Below are 17,709 nucleotides of genomic sequence, written 5' to 3'. Positions count from 1 at the left end.
GAGGAATCCAATGGTGGGGTCACACATTCGGTTCGAGTCCTGTTCAGCGACTCTGGAGCTCAAAACGCGTCGAGTGTTTTTGCCGCCTCCACCGCTCTTCTGACCCACTGTGGGTGGACCCACTGTGGGGCGGGCGGATACATAAAAGAATGGCAACCGCGTCTGATTGCGGCGCCGAGGCCGAGGCCGGGTCGACTGACCTTGAGCTCCTCGTTCTCCTGGTAGAGGTCCGCCGTCTCCTCGGGGACCAGGCCGATGCCGTTCAAGGAGAAGGACGCCGTGACGCCCCTGGCGCGCGCGCGGTTGTCCCACTGGTCGCCCTGGCCGCGCAGCACGCGCACCACCTGCAGGAGAAGGAGGAGGTCTGTCTCTGTCGCACTCGTGGAGCTCGCCGCAAGGGTGCGAGAGAGACAGAGCGAAAAACCGCTCGCTCTTCTGGATCGCTCGGCAGCCAGGGCGAGACAGAGAGGCAGAGCGCCCGCCGACTCGAGGGCTGCAACCCGCGGCGCACGGCTGCCCGGCGGGCTGGCCTACCTCGCCGCTCGCAGGCGTTCCACGTTCCGCCCTGTCGGGCGATTCCGCCGCCCGCACTCCTCGTTCTGTCTCTCTCGCACTCGTGGAGTGTATCGCAGGGGTGCGAGGGAGACAGAGAGAGGACTGCGGGCGGCGAAATCGCTCCACAGTGGGCCAGACGACTGGTGGAGGCGGTCAAAGTCCCGGACGCGTTTTGAGCTCCAGAGTCGCTAAGCAGGACTCGAACCGAATGTGTGACCCCACCAATGGGCTTCTCGTTCGGAGAGCAATCCGTTGGTGGGGTAACACGTTCGGTTCGAGTACTGTTTAGCGACTCTTGAGCTCAAAATGCGTCTAGAGTTTGGGCCGCCGGCGCCGGTCTTCTGGCAAATCCGCTGTGCGCTCCACTGCATGAGCCTCACCTTGGGCGCGAAGACGAGTCCCACGGTGACCGACGTGCTGAGCTGCGTGCGGATGAAGCCCAGCAGGTACTTGATGTCCGGGCCGGCGTGCGGGAAGATGAAGAGGCTGCAAACAGTGTGCCGGGTGAGCCTCGCGCGCCTCGCGCCGCAGCGCTACAAGACCCACTCGCACCAGAGGAAGGGGGCGCGAACAGGGAAGTTGTGTTTCGATGCTTCCGGGAACCCGGCTGGCCTCCGGTCTCCTCCCCGCGGGCTGTTTTGTTTTCCGCTTGAGTCCGATGAACGCTTTCAGGTTAATTAGCCATGCGCGAAGTTAGGTGGGTCTAAAAGCGGGCTGGCCTTCTTACCACGAGGGGGTTTCAACTCTTGATAACCGCCTAGAGCAGACTGATTGCGAGCACTGCTCTCGTCGGTCTATCCCTCTCGCACCCTTATGGACACCCCATGAGTGCGAGAGAGGCAGACCGACGAGAGTAGTGGTCGGAATCAATCTGCGGTTATACGCGCGTGTGGCAGTTGCAAGTGTGGCAAGTGCCGAGTTTGCGCCACGCCAAGCATTAGAGGCTCTGTGGAGGCGTTGAGGCTGCAAACTCCGCACGTCTAAGAGTCGAGAATTAGTCTGCGCCCAGGAAGTGTGGAGTTCTCCTACACTGGGTTTGACAGTGTACGCTCATGCCTTACGGAGTAATACGCGAGTGAAAAAACCCTCGCCCCGCCATCTGGCGCGGAATGAAAAACAAAGTGTGCGGGGGAGGAAAAGGATCGGCCTCCCTTCGCAGCTTCGCAGCCCGGCGGCACGCTGTGGGCACACGCCAGCCACGCCGGCCACGCCGGCCACGCCAGCGCCAGGCGGCGTCTGACACATTTCAAGCCGCGCCAAACGGGAAATGGGAAAGAGCGCGCGAGCTTACTGGAAGGCGACCATGGTGGTGTTGACGATGGCGATGTTGTAGATGGCGTAGCTGATGAGGCGCGCCTCGTTGTACAGGGACTCGGCGTTGCGCACGTTGTAGCAGACTTTGATGCCCCACAGCAGGAACAGCACCTCGCCTGCAACGCGTGGGGAAAGCTGTTAGCGACACTCTAGGACTCCAGGACGTGTAGGACTTGCAGCCCACAAAAAAAAACTTTCTTGTGGTGATTGAATTTGTTCGATAGGCAAGACTCGATAGCTGCAATCGAAAAGTCGATACCTGCAACCACAAGTCGGTTGCTACTACACTACCGGACACTTATAAGAAGGACAACTAAGCTGGAGTTCACTGTCATGTCCTCTTGTGTCTGGCTAGCAACACCAGCTGCTGGTTGTACTTATCGACTTTCTCATCGCAGCCATCGAATCTAGCCTATCGAACAACGTTAATCACGGTTAATCACCACCTCAAAGTTTTTTTTTTTTTGCCGTGAGCGAAAGGACCCAACAAACGAAAACGTGGGCGTTGGTGGAATCGGCCGGCCATGCGAGGGGGTCGCGTTTCCCTCGATATCCGGCCGCCACAGCGCCGACGGCAAGCCGACGGCCAACGGCCAGCCGCGCCAAGCCGCGCCAAGCGAGCGATGCTGGAGTCCAGAGTCCCGGCCGGACTCCAGGCCGGACTCCACTGCCTCGTATCGTTTCCGTTCAATCACCCCCACCGCCCGCTCCGCCCCGCCCGCCCCGCTGCCGGCCGGCCTCGGGCGTTTTTGGCAGAGAGTGCCTCTCGCTCCCCCGGACTCACCGCCCTCTTCTGCGTCGTTTGCGACATGCCCCGATGATCGATTCCCAACTTTATTTATTTACGTTTTTCCCTCGCTCTTATTCTTGCACCCAGAGGGCCCCGGGCCGGTTAGTTGAAGGGCTAGGGGCGGGAGGGAAGGAGAGGGGGGTGGGGGAACATTCCGTCCGCAGCTGACTGGCATTTTTCAGCCGAGTCAGCCGAGTAACTGACGGGCGTGGAGGGAGGGGAGGGGAGGGAGGGGAGGGGCGCGGCGAGGGAGACTCTCAAGCCTCTCCAGATTCCAGACGGCTTTGAGTGGGGCGGACGGGACGGGGCCTCGTCCATGTGCAGGACGGCCTCTTACATGCCGGACAACAAAAAAAAATAACAACAACGAATCCAGATAATTGGCGATATTGGCTGGATTTACCCGTATATCGGTGCTGCCTGGCCTGCAGGTGGAGAGTCCACTTACTGATGGCCAGGCAGCAGTCCCACCAGTTGCTCTGGCTACACTGTGAAACCAAGTGAGGAGAACTCTACACTCGAAATGCTGAAAAGCGGAGTTTGCAGTCTCCACAACTTGGAAGTGCAGAGTTTGTAGTCTCCGCAAAAGTGTGAAGTTGTCCACGTTTGTTCCATGCCAAGAGCTCCGTGCGCTACTCCGCGCGCTTGAAGTGTCAAGACAGCAAACTCCGCGCGTCCAAGCCGCACCAAGGAAGCGTGGACGAGTTCTCCACACTCGGTTTGACAGTGCGGCTTTTCGATGTGTCGGTGCCGCAGTCTTGCAGTGTATACTCACCGATGGACAGGCTGTGGTCCCACCAGTTGTACTGGCACTGCTTGAAGGCCAGCCCCGCCGAGTCCCGGATCACCTCGGCCTGCGGCGGCATGCTGAGCGTCCAGGCGCCCAGGAAGATGAGCATGACGAGCAGGATGGGGAACATCCACTGCAGCAGCTGCTTGTCCGTCAGCTTGACCTTGTGCGCGGACTTGACGCGGTACGTTAGCGACACCCTGCAGGACGGGGAGGGTCATTCGGCAGCTCCACACAAAACCCAAAGATGGTAAAATTTCCATAATCGAGGGCAGTATTCGTTTTACCGCCTTTCCAAGTGTGGTACAAAAATTACCACCCATTGAAGGCGGTAAATTACCACCTTCCACAGTTTTATCGCCTTGAATGTTCCGTTTGGAGGGAAATTTAAGGCGGTACAGCGGTGAAAGGTGGTAATTTTACCGCCTCTAATGGGCGGTAATTTTTGTACCACACTTGGAAGGCGGTAAAACGAATACCGCCTTCGTTACCGCGGTTTGCGCCTCGCGGTTTGAGGCCCATGGTTTGTGGTTAATGGTTTACGGTTCATCGTTTGCGGTTCGTGGCCCGCACTTCAAGGTTCGCCCTTACAGAAATGGATTTGTGGAAGGTGGTCGATAAGTGGTACTGCGGACCACTTTTTCGCCCCTTTTCATACCCCTTTTGACCAAAATCACCCACTGCGACCCTCTTCGTTCATTTGAACCCCTTCGTGACCCCGTTTTCTCCTCTCAAAGAGACGAGGGGCCCTTTTCAGTACCCCCTTTTTGCTGCTCAAGCTCAGGGGGTCCTCCAACGGACGTGGACCCCTTTTCTTCACGCGAAGGGGGTCCAAAAAGGGGTGCCTTTGACGCGATGCAGAACGGCGCAGGTGATGACTCTCCATGCACGCCACCAAGTTGCTATTCAGAGGAGTGACGGTCACGATGTCGCGGCTTTCCAAGTCCTGCAAAGTCCTGGTTTCTATGAGAGGATGGCGTTCTATAATTAGAATCTGGTTCTAGCCTCAGGTCTATCGTAAATTTTCATATTCGCGCGAATTATTGTTTCTGTAACTGGAGAAAGAAACCGCGGACCTGGACCTGGGGAAAGGAAGGGGGGGGGGGGGGGAGCGATGTCGCAATACTCTTCTTTTTTCGTTTTCGGATACGCGCCCGGCAAGGAAAACAAGCCTGGCAAGTCCAGACTTGTAGAAGCATATGGGCGGCGCGCGGACCCTCTGACAGGAGAAGCGCTATGGCTCAGGTGTAAAGTGGAGGTCTCATAACAGAAAGGTCCGAGGATCGAATCCCGACTACAGCGTCGCTTCGCCTACGCGGAGCATGCCCCACACACACTTTTGGCACTTTCTTTGGAACCCACCTCAGACCCCCTTTTGGACCCCTTTCTCGCGGTTAAAAGGGTGTGTGCGGCTAGACACCTTTTAGTGGTGCATCTAGGAGGTACCGTGAGAACCCCTTTTTTGACACACTTTATCACCCACTTTTAGCACCCAACAACGACGTGATCCATTTCTGTAAGGGCGCGCTTCGCGGTTGGCGCCTCGCGCTTTGCGGCTCGCGCTTCGAGCTTCCCGGTTCGTGGTGCGCGGTGGTCCGTGCTCCATGGCCGTGAGGAGCTGCGCGCTTGGAGAATCCGCGCGACGTCGCCGCATAAATTATTCAGGGCGCGAAATTGAAACTGGATTGATTGCACGCGGTTCTCCAGCATGGCTGGCAGGCAGGATTTGCCCGCCCCGCCCCGCCCCGCCCCGCCTCACCGGAACGATTCAAGAAGTTGGCGAGCGCCGCCGGGCAGGTGTATACACAGTGTACTCACCGCCACGTCTTCATGAGCAGGGCGGTGTAGGTGATGCAGAAGCCCAGGTGCCGCGTCCACTTGGTGGCGATGCACGAGTACAGGTCCAGCACGGGGAAGATGGCGGCCAGCTGGCAACCCAATCATTCACTGTGGCTCACTTCTATTGCGACCACGTCGTCGCACAGTGCGCGCCAGAAGACCGGTGGAGGTGGCAAAAATTCTGGACGCGTTTTGAGCTCCAGAGTCGCAAAACAGGACTATAACCGAACGTGTGACCGGGAGCTCTCCGAATGAGGAATCCATCGGTGGGGTCACGAGCTCGACTTGAGTCCCGCTTAGCGACTCTGGAGCTCTGGAGCTCAAAACGCGTCTCGAATTTTGGCCGCCACCACCGGCCTTCTGGCAAATCCACTGTGCGCCGGCCGTTGGCATGGCCGTTCGGGCCGTTGGCGTTACCTCGAGGTACATCATGGCGCAGCCCAGCAGCGTGATGGCCAGGAAGATGGGGGAGGCCACCTTGAACACCTTGATGCGCCGGTTGTGGAACACGTAGGCCGCCAGCGCCAGCACCATGACCACGCAGCACACGGACACCACCAGCAGGCTGATTCTGCGGCAGCGATTTGACAGTGCAGCGCCCACCTCCGTCGCTCTGTCTCTCTCGCACTCATAGGGCGCATCTTATAGGAGCGAGAGAGACAGAGCGACGGGAACGACTCTGGGAATCAGTCTATGCGGCTTCACGACGGCCAGGCCGTCCATGCCAAGTTCGGCGTGCGCGCTGCTGCAAGGCTGCGCTCCTACCTGAAGGGCCAGTTGTAGTTGGCGAGGCAGGGGTCGGGGCCGCGACACGTGTCACAGCCGGGCGCGCACTTGAGGCACTGGAACAGCGAGAGGGGCGCGCGCCGCCCCGCCTGGTGGGCCTGGTGCTGGGGCCCCGGCTGCTGGCCCTCTTGGATCTGTTGCTCCTCGTACTCCTGCCACGCCTCTGCGGGGGAAAAAAGGGGAGGGTTGAAAGAGTGAACCGGGAGGGTAAAAAAGGAGAGAGAGAGTTCCTTTTTACTCACGCTCCACCACGGTGCCGTTGAAAATGCCTTTGTTTTTGGGGCTGTAGAAGCCGGGCCTGCACCTGCAGTAGTAGCTCCCCCTCGCCCAGCCCGCGCCGGGAATGTGGACGCACTGCAAGCAAAGCGGGAGAGTCAACTCCACTGCGAAGGGCTGCAGAGGCCGGGCCCTAGGCCGGCCGGACTGGGAGCCTCTTCGCCTCGGAGGTCGTCTAGACCGTCAACGTCTCCACCTCGGTCCGCCCAGCAGACTGATTCCGAGGGTGGTTTTCGTCGCTCTGTCTGTCTCGCACCCATAAGGAACGCCCCACGAGTGCGAGAGAGACAGAGCGACGAAAACCACCCTCTCGGAATCAGTCTGCTGCCTCGCTCCAGTCTCGCACCGTCTCCGGACCGGCGAACTGTTGCCCGCATTTGCACAGCCAACGCAAATTTCCTGGCGGCGGCGCGCAGCCACGCCACACCGTGCCACGCCACACCGTGCCGCGCCACGCCACGCCACGCCACGCCGTGCCACGCCACGCCGTGCCACGCCGTGCCACGCCACGCCGTGCCACGCCACGCCACGCCGTGCCACGCCACGCCGTGCCACGCCACGCCTAGCAACGGCGCTCTCCGTTTCGCCCGAACGGGTAGCTACACCGGGAGTCGGTGGAGTGCTGTTCGGTGTAGATAGGTCGAGATAGGTTCAAGGGCCCGGGGCCCCGGGGCACCTTGGTCTGGGCCGCCGCTCGATCGGCGCGCTCAGTGCGAAAGCACGGCGGAGTCGCAGCCTGCCGGGCCGGGCTGGCGCCTCGGCTGTGGCGCCCGGAGAGCCGAGTGAAAACTTGGACGAGTTCTGCAGATTCGATGCTGTGATGGCGGCGCGGCGCGGTGCGGCGCGGCCCAACAAGTTGAAGTGATTCATGGCGGGGAGGGGGAGTCTGATTGGCGCCGGCAAGCCTAGCAGACTGAGAGCCGTTTCCGTCGCTCTGCCTCTCTCGCACCCATACGGGACGCACCATGAGTGCGAGAGAGACAGAGCGACGGAAACGACTCCCGGAGTCAGGGTGCAGCGCCGGGGCTCAGCCGGCTGATGCCGAACAGCCGCCCTGTCTCTCTCGCACTCGTGGGGCGACGCCGGGCGACGTGAAGGGCCGCGAGAGAGTGGCAGGACGATGGGGAACCAGCCTCAAACTGGCTGGCCACTACTCGAGCCGCCTGTCGTTTTCGCCGTCTTCCAACTGCTTCCAACTGCCTCGGCCTCGACATGGCCCGACATGGCCTCGGCCCCTCGGACAGGCGCGGCGCGGTGCCGCCAACTCGACCAGGGTCGCCAGGGTCCAGGACGGCCGCCGCCAAGGGGGAACTTGTTTGCGCCCTACAGTTTGAAATGTCCCGTTGGCTCAGTGGGCTGAGGTGTCAGTTGTTGTCACGGAGCAAGATCCTGCTTCGATTCCCAGGCACTTGTCTATTTTCATCAGCGAAGCGGCTTCGTGGCTCAGTGGGCTGGAGGTGAATATCACCACGAAGAATGCGCGGGTTCGATTCCGAGGATAATAATTCTTTTCCCGCTGATTAACACCTTGAGTCCGGTTCCATCATTGTGAGTGAGAGCTCTTCCTTCTGCGAATGGTGCGGTGGCTCAGTGGATGAGAGTGTCGGCCGCCTACCAAGGATTCTACGTTCGAATCCTAGGCAACTTCATTTTCATCAGTTTGCCGCCGAATCTCGCACCATCAGTGCGAGTTTCGGGCAGCCCCTTAGCAAGCGGCTCCGTGGCTCACTGGGCTGAGGTGTCGACAACCACGGGGAGGCCCTGGGTTCGATTCCAGGGTGCGCGAATCTTTTCCTGAGTCTACTTCCCAAATCCTGTACAATGACACTAAGATTGAATGGCGGCAGCAGATGTGACACCGTAGCTCAGTTGGTAGAGCAATGGACAGGCAGGTGGTGGCACAAGAGGACTTGGGTTCAACTCCCAGGCAAGGCGAGAGAGAGGAAGGCGCTGGCACTAGAGGACTTGGGTTCAACTCCCAGGCAAGGCGAGAGAGAGGAAGGCGCTGGCACAAGAGGACTTGGGTTCAACTCCCAGGCAAGGCGAGAGAGAGGAAGGCGCTGGCACTAGAGGACTTGGGTTCAACTCCCAGGCAAGGCGAGAGAGAGGAAGGCGCTGGCACAAGAGGACTTGGGTTCAACTCCCAGGCAAGGCGAGAGAGAGGAAGGAACTGGCAATATAAAACCTGGGTCCAACCCCCAGGTAAAGCAGCCAGTTGGGAGAGGAAAAGATCCCTAAGTGCAACGGGAGAAAAAGTGATAAGAGAAGATCCGGAAGGCAGGCAAATTGATGAAAATATGAGGCAGGACGAAAACATACAAATGAGGAGGGCAAAACATATTATTATTTTACCATGTGCCTATAATATGTAATACATCATTAATAATCAAATTTTTGTCGATAGAGAGAAGAAACTCAGAGGAAGAAATTATTTTCATTTAATGATGACTGAATTTGTGTTCCGTGTACATATGAAATCGATATAACGACATCATTTACAAAACTTCATGCCACATTTTAAGTTTCGTCTTCCACAATTTTCTGGGATCGACTGTTGACTTGCAATTTGCCTTGGATTTAAACCCAAGTGCTTTTATTGTCGGGTTCTTTCTCTTGACTTGCCTGGGAGTCGAACCCAAGTCCTTCTGGTACCAGTCTCTTCATTGACTTGCCTGGGAGTTGAACCCAAGTCCTCTTGTGCCAGCGCCTTCCTCTCTCTCGCCTTGCCTGGGAGTTGAACCCAAGTCCTCTTGTGCCAGCGCCTTCCTCTCTCTCGCCTTGCCTGGGAGTTGAACCCAAGTCCTCTTGTGCCAGCGCCTTCCTCTCTCTCGCCTTGCCTGGGAGTTGAACCCAAGCCCTCCTTGTGCCAGCGCCTTCCTCTCTCGCCTTGCCTGGGAGTTGAACCCAAGTCCTCTTGTGCCAGCGCCTTCCTCTCTCTCGCCTTGCCTGGGAGTTGAACCCAAGTCCTCTAGTGCCAGCGCCTTCCTCTCTCTCGCCTTGCCTGGGAGTTGAACCCAAGCCCTCCTTGTGCCACCACCTGCCTGTCCATCGCTCGACCAACTGAGCTACGGTGACACATAGACTCGAGCCATCCAATCTTAGTGTCATAGTACAGGATTTGGGAAGTAAACTCAGGAAAAGATTCGCGCACCCAGGAATCGAACCGAGGGCCTCCGCGTGGTGGTCGACACCTCAGCCCACTGAGCCACGGAGCCGCTTGCTGAGGGGCTGCCCGAAACTCGCACTGATGGTGCAAGATTCAGCGGCAAACTAATGAAAATGCAAGAACCTGGGATTCGAACCCAGAACCCTTGGAAGGCGACCGACACTCTAACCCACTGAGCCACCACACCATCTGCAGAACGAAGGGCTCTAACTCACAATGATGGAACCGGACTCAAGGCTCCCATCAGAGAAAAGAACTATTATCCTGGGCATCGAACCCACGCATTCCTCGTGGCGACCTTCACCGCAGTCCACTGAGCCACGAAGGCGCTTGTCACTATATGTCCAGAGACTCGTACTGATGGTCCGGATTGGGCGGTAGAGTGATGAAAAATTGTGTGCCTGGGAATCGAACCCAGATCTTTCTGGTAGCGAGCGTCATCTTGCCCACGGAGCCACCGGCGCCGTCAGGTGTGCTGGGCCGGCTGGGCCCAGCCTGCTGAAGCGGTTAACTAAAGAAAACATTCAAGCGCCTTAGAATCGTACCCAAATGGACCGCACCCCGTGGCAGCCGACACATCGGCCAACTGAGCCAACGAGCCTCTTGAGTGCAGTCCACCCCAAACTTACAGTGATGGCGCCGGCTTTGGCCGATAAACCAACGAAAGGATTAGGGCGCCTGGGAGTTGAACCCATGACGTGCTCGCCAACGCCCCACCCCTGTGAGCCACCGGGACACAGCAGTTTAGTCCAAACTTACTCTGATGGTACCGCATTCAGAGTGGTACGTAGAGGATTCAAACGCCAGGGAATCGAACCAAGATCTTCCTCGCAACAGCCGCCACCTCAGCCCAGCCAAGAACACTTTCAATTTTTCTCAGTGAACGTAAAAAGAAGCAGAGTTGCCCTCATCGGCGCCTGTGGGTTGCCTACATTCAGGTCCCAAGGGGTCATGACCGGTCTCACCCCCCCCCCCCCCCCCCCCTTCTGGGTACGCCCCTCGCCGCAAGTTTACAAGCACGAGGCACAACTTAGCCCCTCCGACGTGCGACCCCCCCGCCCCAGGCCACCCTGCCTCGCTCTGCCTCGCCTTGCCGCGGGCTGGCTGGCTGGCTGGCTGGCTGGCTGGCTGGCTGGGCTGGCTGCGTCGGCGAAGCGATAGCGGCCTGCGAGATTGCACCAGAAAAGCATCACCGATGGCGGCGTCGCTTAAGGCTGGCGAGAGTGGCGCCCTGCTCACCACCCTGCAAACTCCGCCCTCCAACATCTGCTCCGCGAGCCCTGCAGGCCTTCCCTACGACACTGAAACCAAGTGTTGACACCGCTCCTGGAACGGTGCAAAAGAGGAGAACTCCACCCAAGACGTGTTGACACTGCAAAAATCGGCACTTCACTCTACCAAAAATGTCCTGTAAATGCCGTTAATTTATTACCAGTTTTCACTGTAGGCCAATTCACAGCGCTTACTGTGATCTGCTCACGGGATTCACTGTGATCTTGTTCGCGGTGTTCACTGTGATCTGGTCCCCAGTAAACACTGTGAGTTTGACGCCGCTGAGCACCGAAGTACTGCAAATCAGGCTCCAATTCACGGCGTTTACTGTGGCCAGATCACAGTGAACACTGTAACCGAGATCACAGTGAACGACGTGAACTAGTTCACAGCAAACGCCGTGTATTGAAAAACAGCAAACATTGGTAATAAATTAACGGCGTTGACAGGACATTTTTTGTAGAGTGTTCCAAGTGCGCACACTGAACATTCCACAGCTCCCGAGGGGGTAACGACTGGTAAATTTCGTGTCAGCCGGATTACGGATTACCCCGGATTACCCTGGATTATCCCCAAATTACCTCCGGATTCCAACCAAAATAATCCTGGATTACCCCGGATTACCCCGGATTACCCCGAATTACCTCCCAATTTGCTGTCAGCCGGATTCCAGAAGTCGTTACCCCCTCGACAGCTCCGCATTTCGAGTGTAGAGTTCTTCTCCACGCTTGGTTCCACAAAGAAGACCTACTCTGTGTACCCGTCCCCGCCAGCAGACGGACTCGGGGAGTCGTTTTCGTCGCTCTGTCTCTCTCGCACCCAGGCGGGACGCCCCACGAGTGCGAGAGAGACAGAGCGACGAAAACGACTGCAGGCCGACGGGCCGGCCCTCCGCGAAGCCCGGCGCAGCGCCGCCCTACCTGCGTGGTCACGTTGTCGCACTTGTGGGTGCCGTGGAACACCGCCACCTGGTGCTGCTCCGCCGCGCCGCGCCGCGCCCACCCCGGCACGCGCGGGCTGGGCTCGCACTGGTTCACCTCCAGCGAGGACAGGTCCACGTCCAGGCTGAGGAAGCCCTTGGTCCTGCGGGCAGAAAGCACCGAGCGTGGCCGTGAGGACCGTCGCATCCAACAGGATTGTCGAATAAATAAAATGAATATTGAAAAGCTGACACGAGTCGGAGCAGGCTGACTCCGAGCACTGCTTTGGTCGCTGTCTCTCTCGCACCCTCACGGGACGCCCCACGAGTGCGAGGGAGACGGAGCGACGAGAACAGCGCTCGAAATGAGCATGCAGCTGGCGCCGGGCGCCGGGGCACTCACATGTGGCGGTTGGTGGGCGCGACGGGCACGCTGTAGGACAGCAGCCAGCGCCGGTTGGAGCACGAGAAGTAGGGGAAGGTCCACCAGCCCTTGTAGCTGACGTTGGCCGGCGAGTCGACGAACTTGGGGGAGCGCAGCGTGGGCGACGTGGCGGCGTCCTCGTACCAGGGCAGGTCTGCCGGGTCGGCGGGCAGGCTGGCCGGGTGCGTGCGCGACGGCCCCGACATGGACAGACCCTCGCCGTCGTACTTCCACTCCACCATGTTGAGCACGTCCCCGTTGGAGGCGTTGAGCGTCAGGATCCTGGCCGCCAGCACGTGGCGCTCCGACAGCAGCAGGGCCTTGGTGACGGCGTCCAGGAGCCCTGCGGGACGAGCGGGGCGCAGGGTTAGGGGGCCTCGAAGCTCCGAGTGGAAGTGGCTGCCAGCGGACGGATTTTCGTGGGACGTTTTCGTCGCTCTGTCTCTCCCGCGCCTCGAGGGGACGCCTCATGGGTGCGAGAGAGGCAGAGCGACGAAAACGACTCTCGGAAACAGTCTGCAGCGTGATTGATGCGCCGAGAAGCCAAGAAACACACGGAACAAGAAAAGCCCGCGAGGTGCCGGGAGATACTCGCTTGTTGGCGCGTTGGCGGGCCACTTTGAACCCCCCTCCCCCTCCCCTCCACGCCCGGCGAGGAACACAAGCTGGCGCGCATTTCGCGAGATAACAAGGGATTATATAAACTTGATCAGCGGCGCGCCCTGCCCCACCCCGCCGCGCCGCGTGCGTACAGGTGCAAGGCCACTCGGCGGCTCCCGTTTTAATTATAACGTAATTCCAGTCTCATTAAAAGTACAGGCGAGTACAGGCGATTACAGAGGCGAGTACAACAGAGTACAACCGGCTTGCGGCCGAGTACAAAAGAGCACAACCAACTTGCGGCCGAGTAGAACCGAGAACCGCCGAGAACAACCACGGCCGAGTGCAACTGAACTGAGAACAACCGGGTACAAAAAACTGCGGCTGAAAACTACCGAGTACAATCGAGTACAACCGAGTACCGAGTACAACCTAGTACCGAGTACAACCTAGTACCGAGTACAACCTAGTACCGGGTACAACCGATTACAAACGAGCACAACCGAGTACATCCGGGCATAAAGTCCGTCTCTCCGAAAATAATGCGCCGTCCTGGCGACTGGAATGCGGTTCGCGCCCCGTTTTATTGGACTGATGAAGCAGCGGGGCGTGGCGGACAGGCGGCGGAGGGGAGGGGAAGAGAGGGGATGGAGGGGAGGGGGAGGCAGGTGGGCTCGACACGGCAGCGCGGCCGCCAGCACAGCCATACGGCCCGCCCCGCCGCGCCCTCGACCAGCCTCTCCGCCCTCTCGGCCTTGCTCGGCCAGGACAATAACAATCCAACAAGCTCACCAGCTTTGCCCCCTTCATCTCGTCGGATGAGATTCCCAGTGGCGAAGGCTTTGCCGCGCCCTGCCCTCCCCAGCGCCTCTTCGCCCGGTGCCCCCCCCCCCTTTCCTGTGTGCCCCTCCCCCGCGCCCCTTCCAGCAGCACCCCTTTTCCAGCCGCGTTCCCGGCCCGGTTCTTCCCGCTGGCGGGCTCCGGACTGCCCCCCCGAGGGCCCCGCAGGGCCCCGCGTGCCAAAGCCCACAGGGCTCAAAGCCACATACACGTCCGGGGCGTGCGGCCCCGCCCCCCTGGCCCCCCTGGCCCCCCTGGCTCCCCTGGCCCCCCTGGCCAGCCCTGCGGCCCCGCCCCTTCCCCCTTTCGCCCTGCAGGGCCGCCTGTTTTCATTAGATAAGCCAATCAGGCAGATGCTGCTGCAGCGCGCCGCTGCTCGCCCAGCCTCGCGCCCAGCGCACCAAGCTCGCCACACAATGCAAATAATCAAAGCCGGTTTGCCGGGCCGCCTCGCCTCCTGCAAGACTGTAATCATCGGCCACCCAGCAAGCTGAGAGTCGTTTTCGTCGCCCCGTCTCTCTCGCACCTAAGGGACGCCCCATGAATGCGAGAGAGACAGAGCGACGACTCTCGAAACCAGTCTTGCAGCACTGCGCCACACTGCGCGCCTCACAGCCGTCCCCCAAAGGAGGCTGGTTCCGAACAGCAGTGCTGTCGTCGCTCTGTCTCTCTCGCACTCACGGGACTACGGCACGTTCCATACAGGAGCGGCGAAGGCACTCTTCAGCCTGCTGGCCGTAATGGACGCGGGGGCCATCAGCTAATTCGCGGCGCCCGCCCCGGGCCACCCGGGCCACCCCTACACTGTAGTCCAGGGCGGCGCGGCCAGCCCTCCAACCACGGCAACGGATGGCCGCACGCACAAGGCGGCACGCACAGGGCGGCGCGCAAGGCACGCAGCGCGGCGTCACGCAGAGCTTGGCCCGGAACGTGCTGCGCCGAAAGTTAGAGGCGTGGCGCGCTGTTGTCGCATGACGAGGGAGAGTAGAGTAACCTCCCCCTTCCCCCTTCCGCACACACCCCGGGCCTGACCGGGCCTGTTGCACGCTCACCTCAGAAGGAGGGGGCCTCGTGCCGAGCCTCGTGCGGCCTGGGCCTGAGTGGTGCAGGTCGGAACCGCCTTGACAGACCGCACGGGCACAGACGCACTAACTCCCTCTCTGGTCTCTCAGTCATTCAGCCACTCGCCCCTTCTCTCTGCCCCCCTCTCTCCGCCCTCTCTCTCCTCTCTCTCTCTCTCTCTCACACACACACACACACACACACACACACAAACCCCCCCCCACACACACACGTACACACGCACACACACAAAAAAGCAAACAAGCCAGCAAACAAAAAACAAACAAATTGGAACCCGTGAAAAACGGGTCCCTCTTCAAATCCAATTTCATGCCAATTTCGACTTTTCCGGTCGCTGCGCCGATAAGATGACCGACCGATCGCACGAACGTCATCGAGTCGAGCATCGAGTGGAAAACCTTGGTTCCGAGGCCGACGGACTACAATTGGTAAAGCACACTAGGAAATAGAGATGCAAATTTTCCGGAAACTTTCAAAGGGTCGGGAAAAACCCGGAAAAGTTGAAAAAAAAAAACCCAGAAAATTTGAAAAAAAGGAAAAATTGGAAATATTAGTTTTAAGGCACTATGAACATGAAACCTACTACTTTTGTGCTTTGTTACAACTTAACTTATACTGACAACCCGAGATTCACAACAGCAAGCTCAAAAAAACGCACGAGAAGGAATCATAACAGGGTATAAGTAGTATGAGTGCACTGAGAACCGTGTTCACATAGGGATAAAGGTATGCTTTTAGCCTACTTTCAGGCGAAATGCCCGACTTTTTGCCTACTTTTCAGGCTGAATCTTTCCAATTTTTCCGAGGCCAGGGAAAAAAACCGAAAAAAACACTGTTTTTTTTCAATGTTTCCGGAAACTTTCCAGGCATTTTCAACCCCACTAGGAAAAGGCTTACCGGCGTGGTGGGCCACGCCCAGGTCCTTGAGGACGAGGGCCGCCATGTCGGCCTTCTGGCGCACCGGGTCGTAGCGGCGCGGGTCCACGGCGGCGGACAGCGACCGGAAGTGCTGGTTGGCGAGGCACAGCGCGCCCAGGCTGCCCGTCGACACATCGTGCACCAGCTGCAGCGCGTCCTCGCTATCCTGGGCCGGACAAGCAGAACATACGGCGTGAGTGAGGGCTGGGCGCTAGAGGAAAAAACACTGTGTTCTGGGAAGAAGAGTGGTGTTCGACAGGCTAGATTCGAAAGATACAACCGATGATCCGGTACCCACAAAGGTGGTAGCCACGACAGAATATCTGTACGAGGACAACCGACGGTGGGGTTTGTTGTTGTCGCGCGAGTGCCTGGCTCGACCTATGGCTGGCCTTCGGTCGTTTCGGATATATTCGATTTCAGTGGTCAAATTATTGGCCTATCGAACAGCGTTGATCACCTGGACGAAGTCTTCGTTTTCGTGGGGGAGCGCCGAAGGCATTAACCAGTTCCTCCCCTCGTCCGGGCCCCGTCGACGAGCCTCGTTAGCCGCCAGCCGGATCTAGGGGCGGTCTGGGGGAGGGGGGAGCGGCGCTCCCTCCCCCTCCCTGTATCCGCCCCTGCATCCCGCCGCCGCCGTTGCGCCCACCTGGCGGCCCGGCGGCCCGGCCCCGCGAGCTCCTTGGGCCCTGCAGCCCTGCCTTGCCTCCAGCCCCGCGAGCTGATTTGTTACCGCCACACTGTTCTGGACCGCACCCTCCGCGCCGCCTTGCCGCCGCCGAGCCAGTGCGACGCCGTGCGGCTCGTTCCGGAAAACTTTGCGCGCGGAACTTGGCGAGCGGGGCAGCGGGGGGCAGCGCGGGGCCGCCGTGGCCGAGGAAGGAGAAAAGAGTTCGGGCAGCAACACGGCCTTGGTCTCCTTGGCCGCGAAGGGCGGCCCGGACAAGGCCCGGGCAAGGCCCCGGCGCCACGCGCGCGGCCCGCAGCTCGGGGCAGCACGGAAGAAAGAACGCACCGGGGGCTGAAGGAAGCGGAGGGCTAAATGGGGTAATGCATCGGCTAAAGGGTTCAGGGACGCGGAGTAGAGAGGCGGAGTCCAGTTTCGCCGGAAAGCAGAGCAGCAGGTTACGCAGGGCTGCTCTCGGCTGCTGCAGACTGATTCCGAGAGTCGTTTTCGTCGCTCTGTCTCTCTCGCACCTACACGGGGCGCACCCTGAGTGCAAGGAAAACAGGGAGCGATGTAGCCTTCTCTCGGGATCAGTCCGCTGGCGTCGGGCGGGGAACGGCGGCCTTGGCCTGGCGGGGCGGGGCGGGGCGGGGCGGGGTGGGGCGGGGTGGGGCGGGGCGGGGCGGGCGGGCGGGGCGCTCTGCTCGGCGGGAAGCGCGGCGGCGGCGTGGCAGTGCTCATGGAGCGGCAAGCGTGAAATGAAAAACTGGTTTTCGCTGCGCGACGCGGTCGAGAAAATGAAGCGCCTTCATCATCCCGCCCCGCCCAGCGGCCCGCTCCGCGGCCCCGTCTGCTGCATGGAGCACTTCTTGAGCTCATTCCGAGGCTCCGCGGCGCCAGAGTCCACAGCGCCGCCGCGCCGCCGCGCCGCCCAGCAGACCGTGAGTCCGCGTGGTGGACGACGGGGCGGGGGCGGGCGGGGGTTGTTTTCAAAGTAGGCTTACTGGCGTCTGGAAGCCAACAGGGAAGCTGGTGGGCGGCGCGGCCGTTGCCAAGTCCAGGAAACAGCGGCGCTGTACCGGCTTCGAGTGCGGCCGCCTGCCGCCCGCCCACGCCCGCCCACCACGCTGCACTTTGCAGCACTTTGGCGCTTACCTTTCTCGTCAAAGCGTCGAGCGCGGCCGCACCGGGCCAGGATAGGACCCTGGATAGAACCAGCAGCGCCCCCACCACCACCCACGGCACCCTCCCCGGCCCCATGGCGCCGCCTCATTGGGCCTGCAACAGAAAATGGAATGACACGGGTTCGAATCCCGCCGCCGGCCGGACTCTTTTTTGACACTTTTCCGCCACTTTCGGACTCACCTCACGTGTCGCCGCCGCGCGGGGAAGCGCTGGGGGCTTCATTCAGGCGGGTCGGCTGGTGGCCGCACTGCAGGGCACTGCAGACGGCGGAGCGGGGCCGGGTAG

At 60.0% G+C, this 17,709-nt stretch overlaps 1 protein-coding gene across 1 annotated transcript in view; it reads right to left on the bottom strand.

Moving 5' to 3' along the window:
- Positions 1-17,709, bottom strand: part of LOC117639020 (probable G-protein coupled receptor CG31760) — a 22,157-nt gene extending 4,448 nt beyond the window's left edge. The window contains exons 1-13 of the mRNA XM_034374329.1: positions 17,605-17,709; positions 17,395-17,517; positions 15,552-15,738; positions 12,111-12,474; positions 11,709-11,871; positions 6,317-6,428; positions 6,054-6,237; positions 5,706-5,859; positions 5,268-5,377; positions 3,435-3,649; positions 1,847-1,985; positions 936-1,041; positions 201-344 (exon numbers count right to left, since the gene is read on the bottom strand). Of these exons, the coding sequence (XP_034230220.1) occupies positions 201-344; positions 936-1,041; positions 1,847-1,985; positions 3,435-3,649; positions 5,268-5,377; positions 5,706-5,859; positions 6,054-6,237; positions 6,317-6,428; positions 11,709-11,871; positions 12,111-12,474; positions 15,552-15,738; positions 17,395-17,499 (1,983 nt within the window). The 5' untranslated portion in view covers positions 17,500-17,517; positions 17,605-17,709. The remainder of the gene's footprint in view (positions 1-200; positions 345-935; positions 1,042-1,846; positions 1,986-3,434; positions 3,650-5,267; positions 5,378-5,705; positions 5,860-6,053; positions 6,238-6,316; positions 6,429-11,708; positions 11,872-12,110; positions 12,475-15,551; positions 15,739-17,394; positions 17,518-17,604) is intronic.

The sequence above is a fragment of the Thrips palmi genome, unplaced genomic scaffold, assembly GCF_012932325.1.
Source record: "Thrips palmi isolate BJ-2018 unplaced genomic scaffold, TpBJ-2018v1 HiC_scaffold_10, whole genome shotgun sequence".
In the NCBI taxonomy this organism is placed as follows: domain Eukaryota; kingdom Metazoa; phylum Arthropoda; class Insecta; order Thysanoptera; family Thripidae; genus Thrips; species Thrips palmi.
The sequence above is the reverse complement of the archived record's forward strand: the minus strand, read 5'-3'. Positions and strand labels throughout refer to the sequence as shown.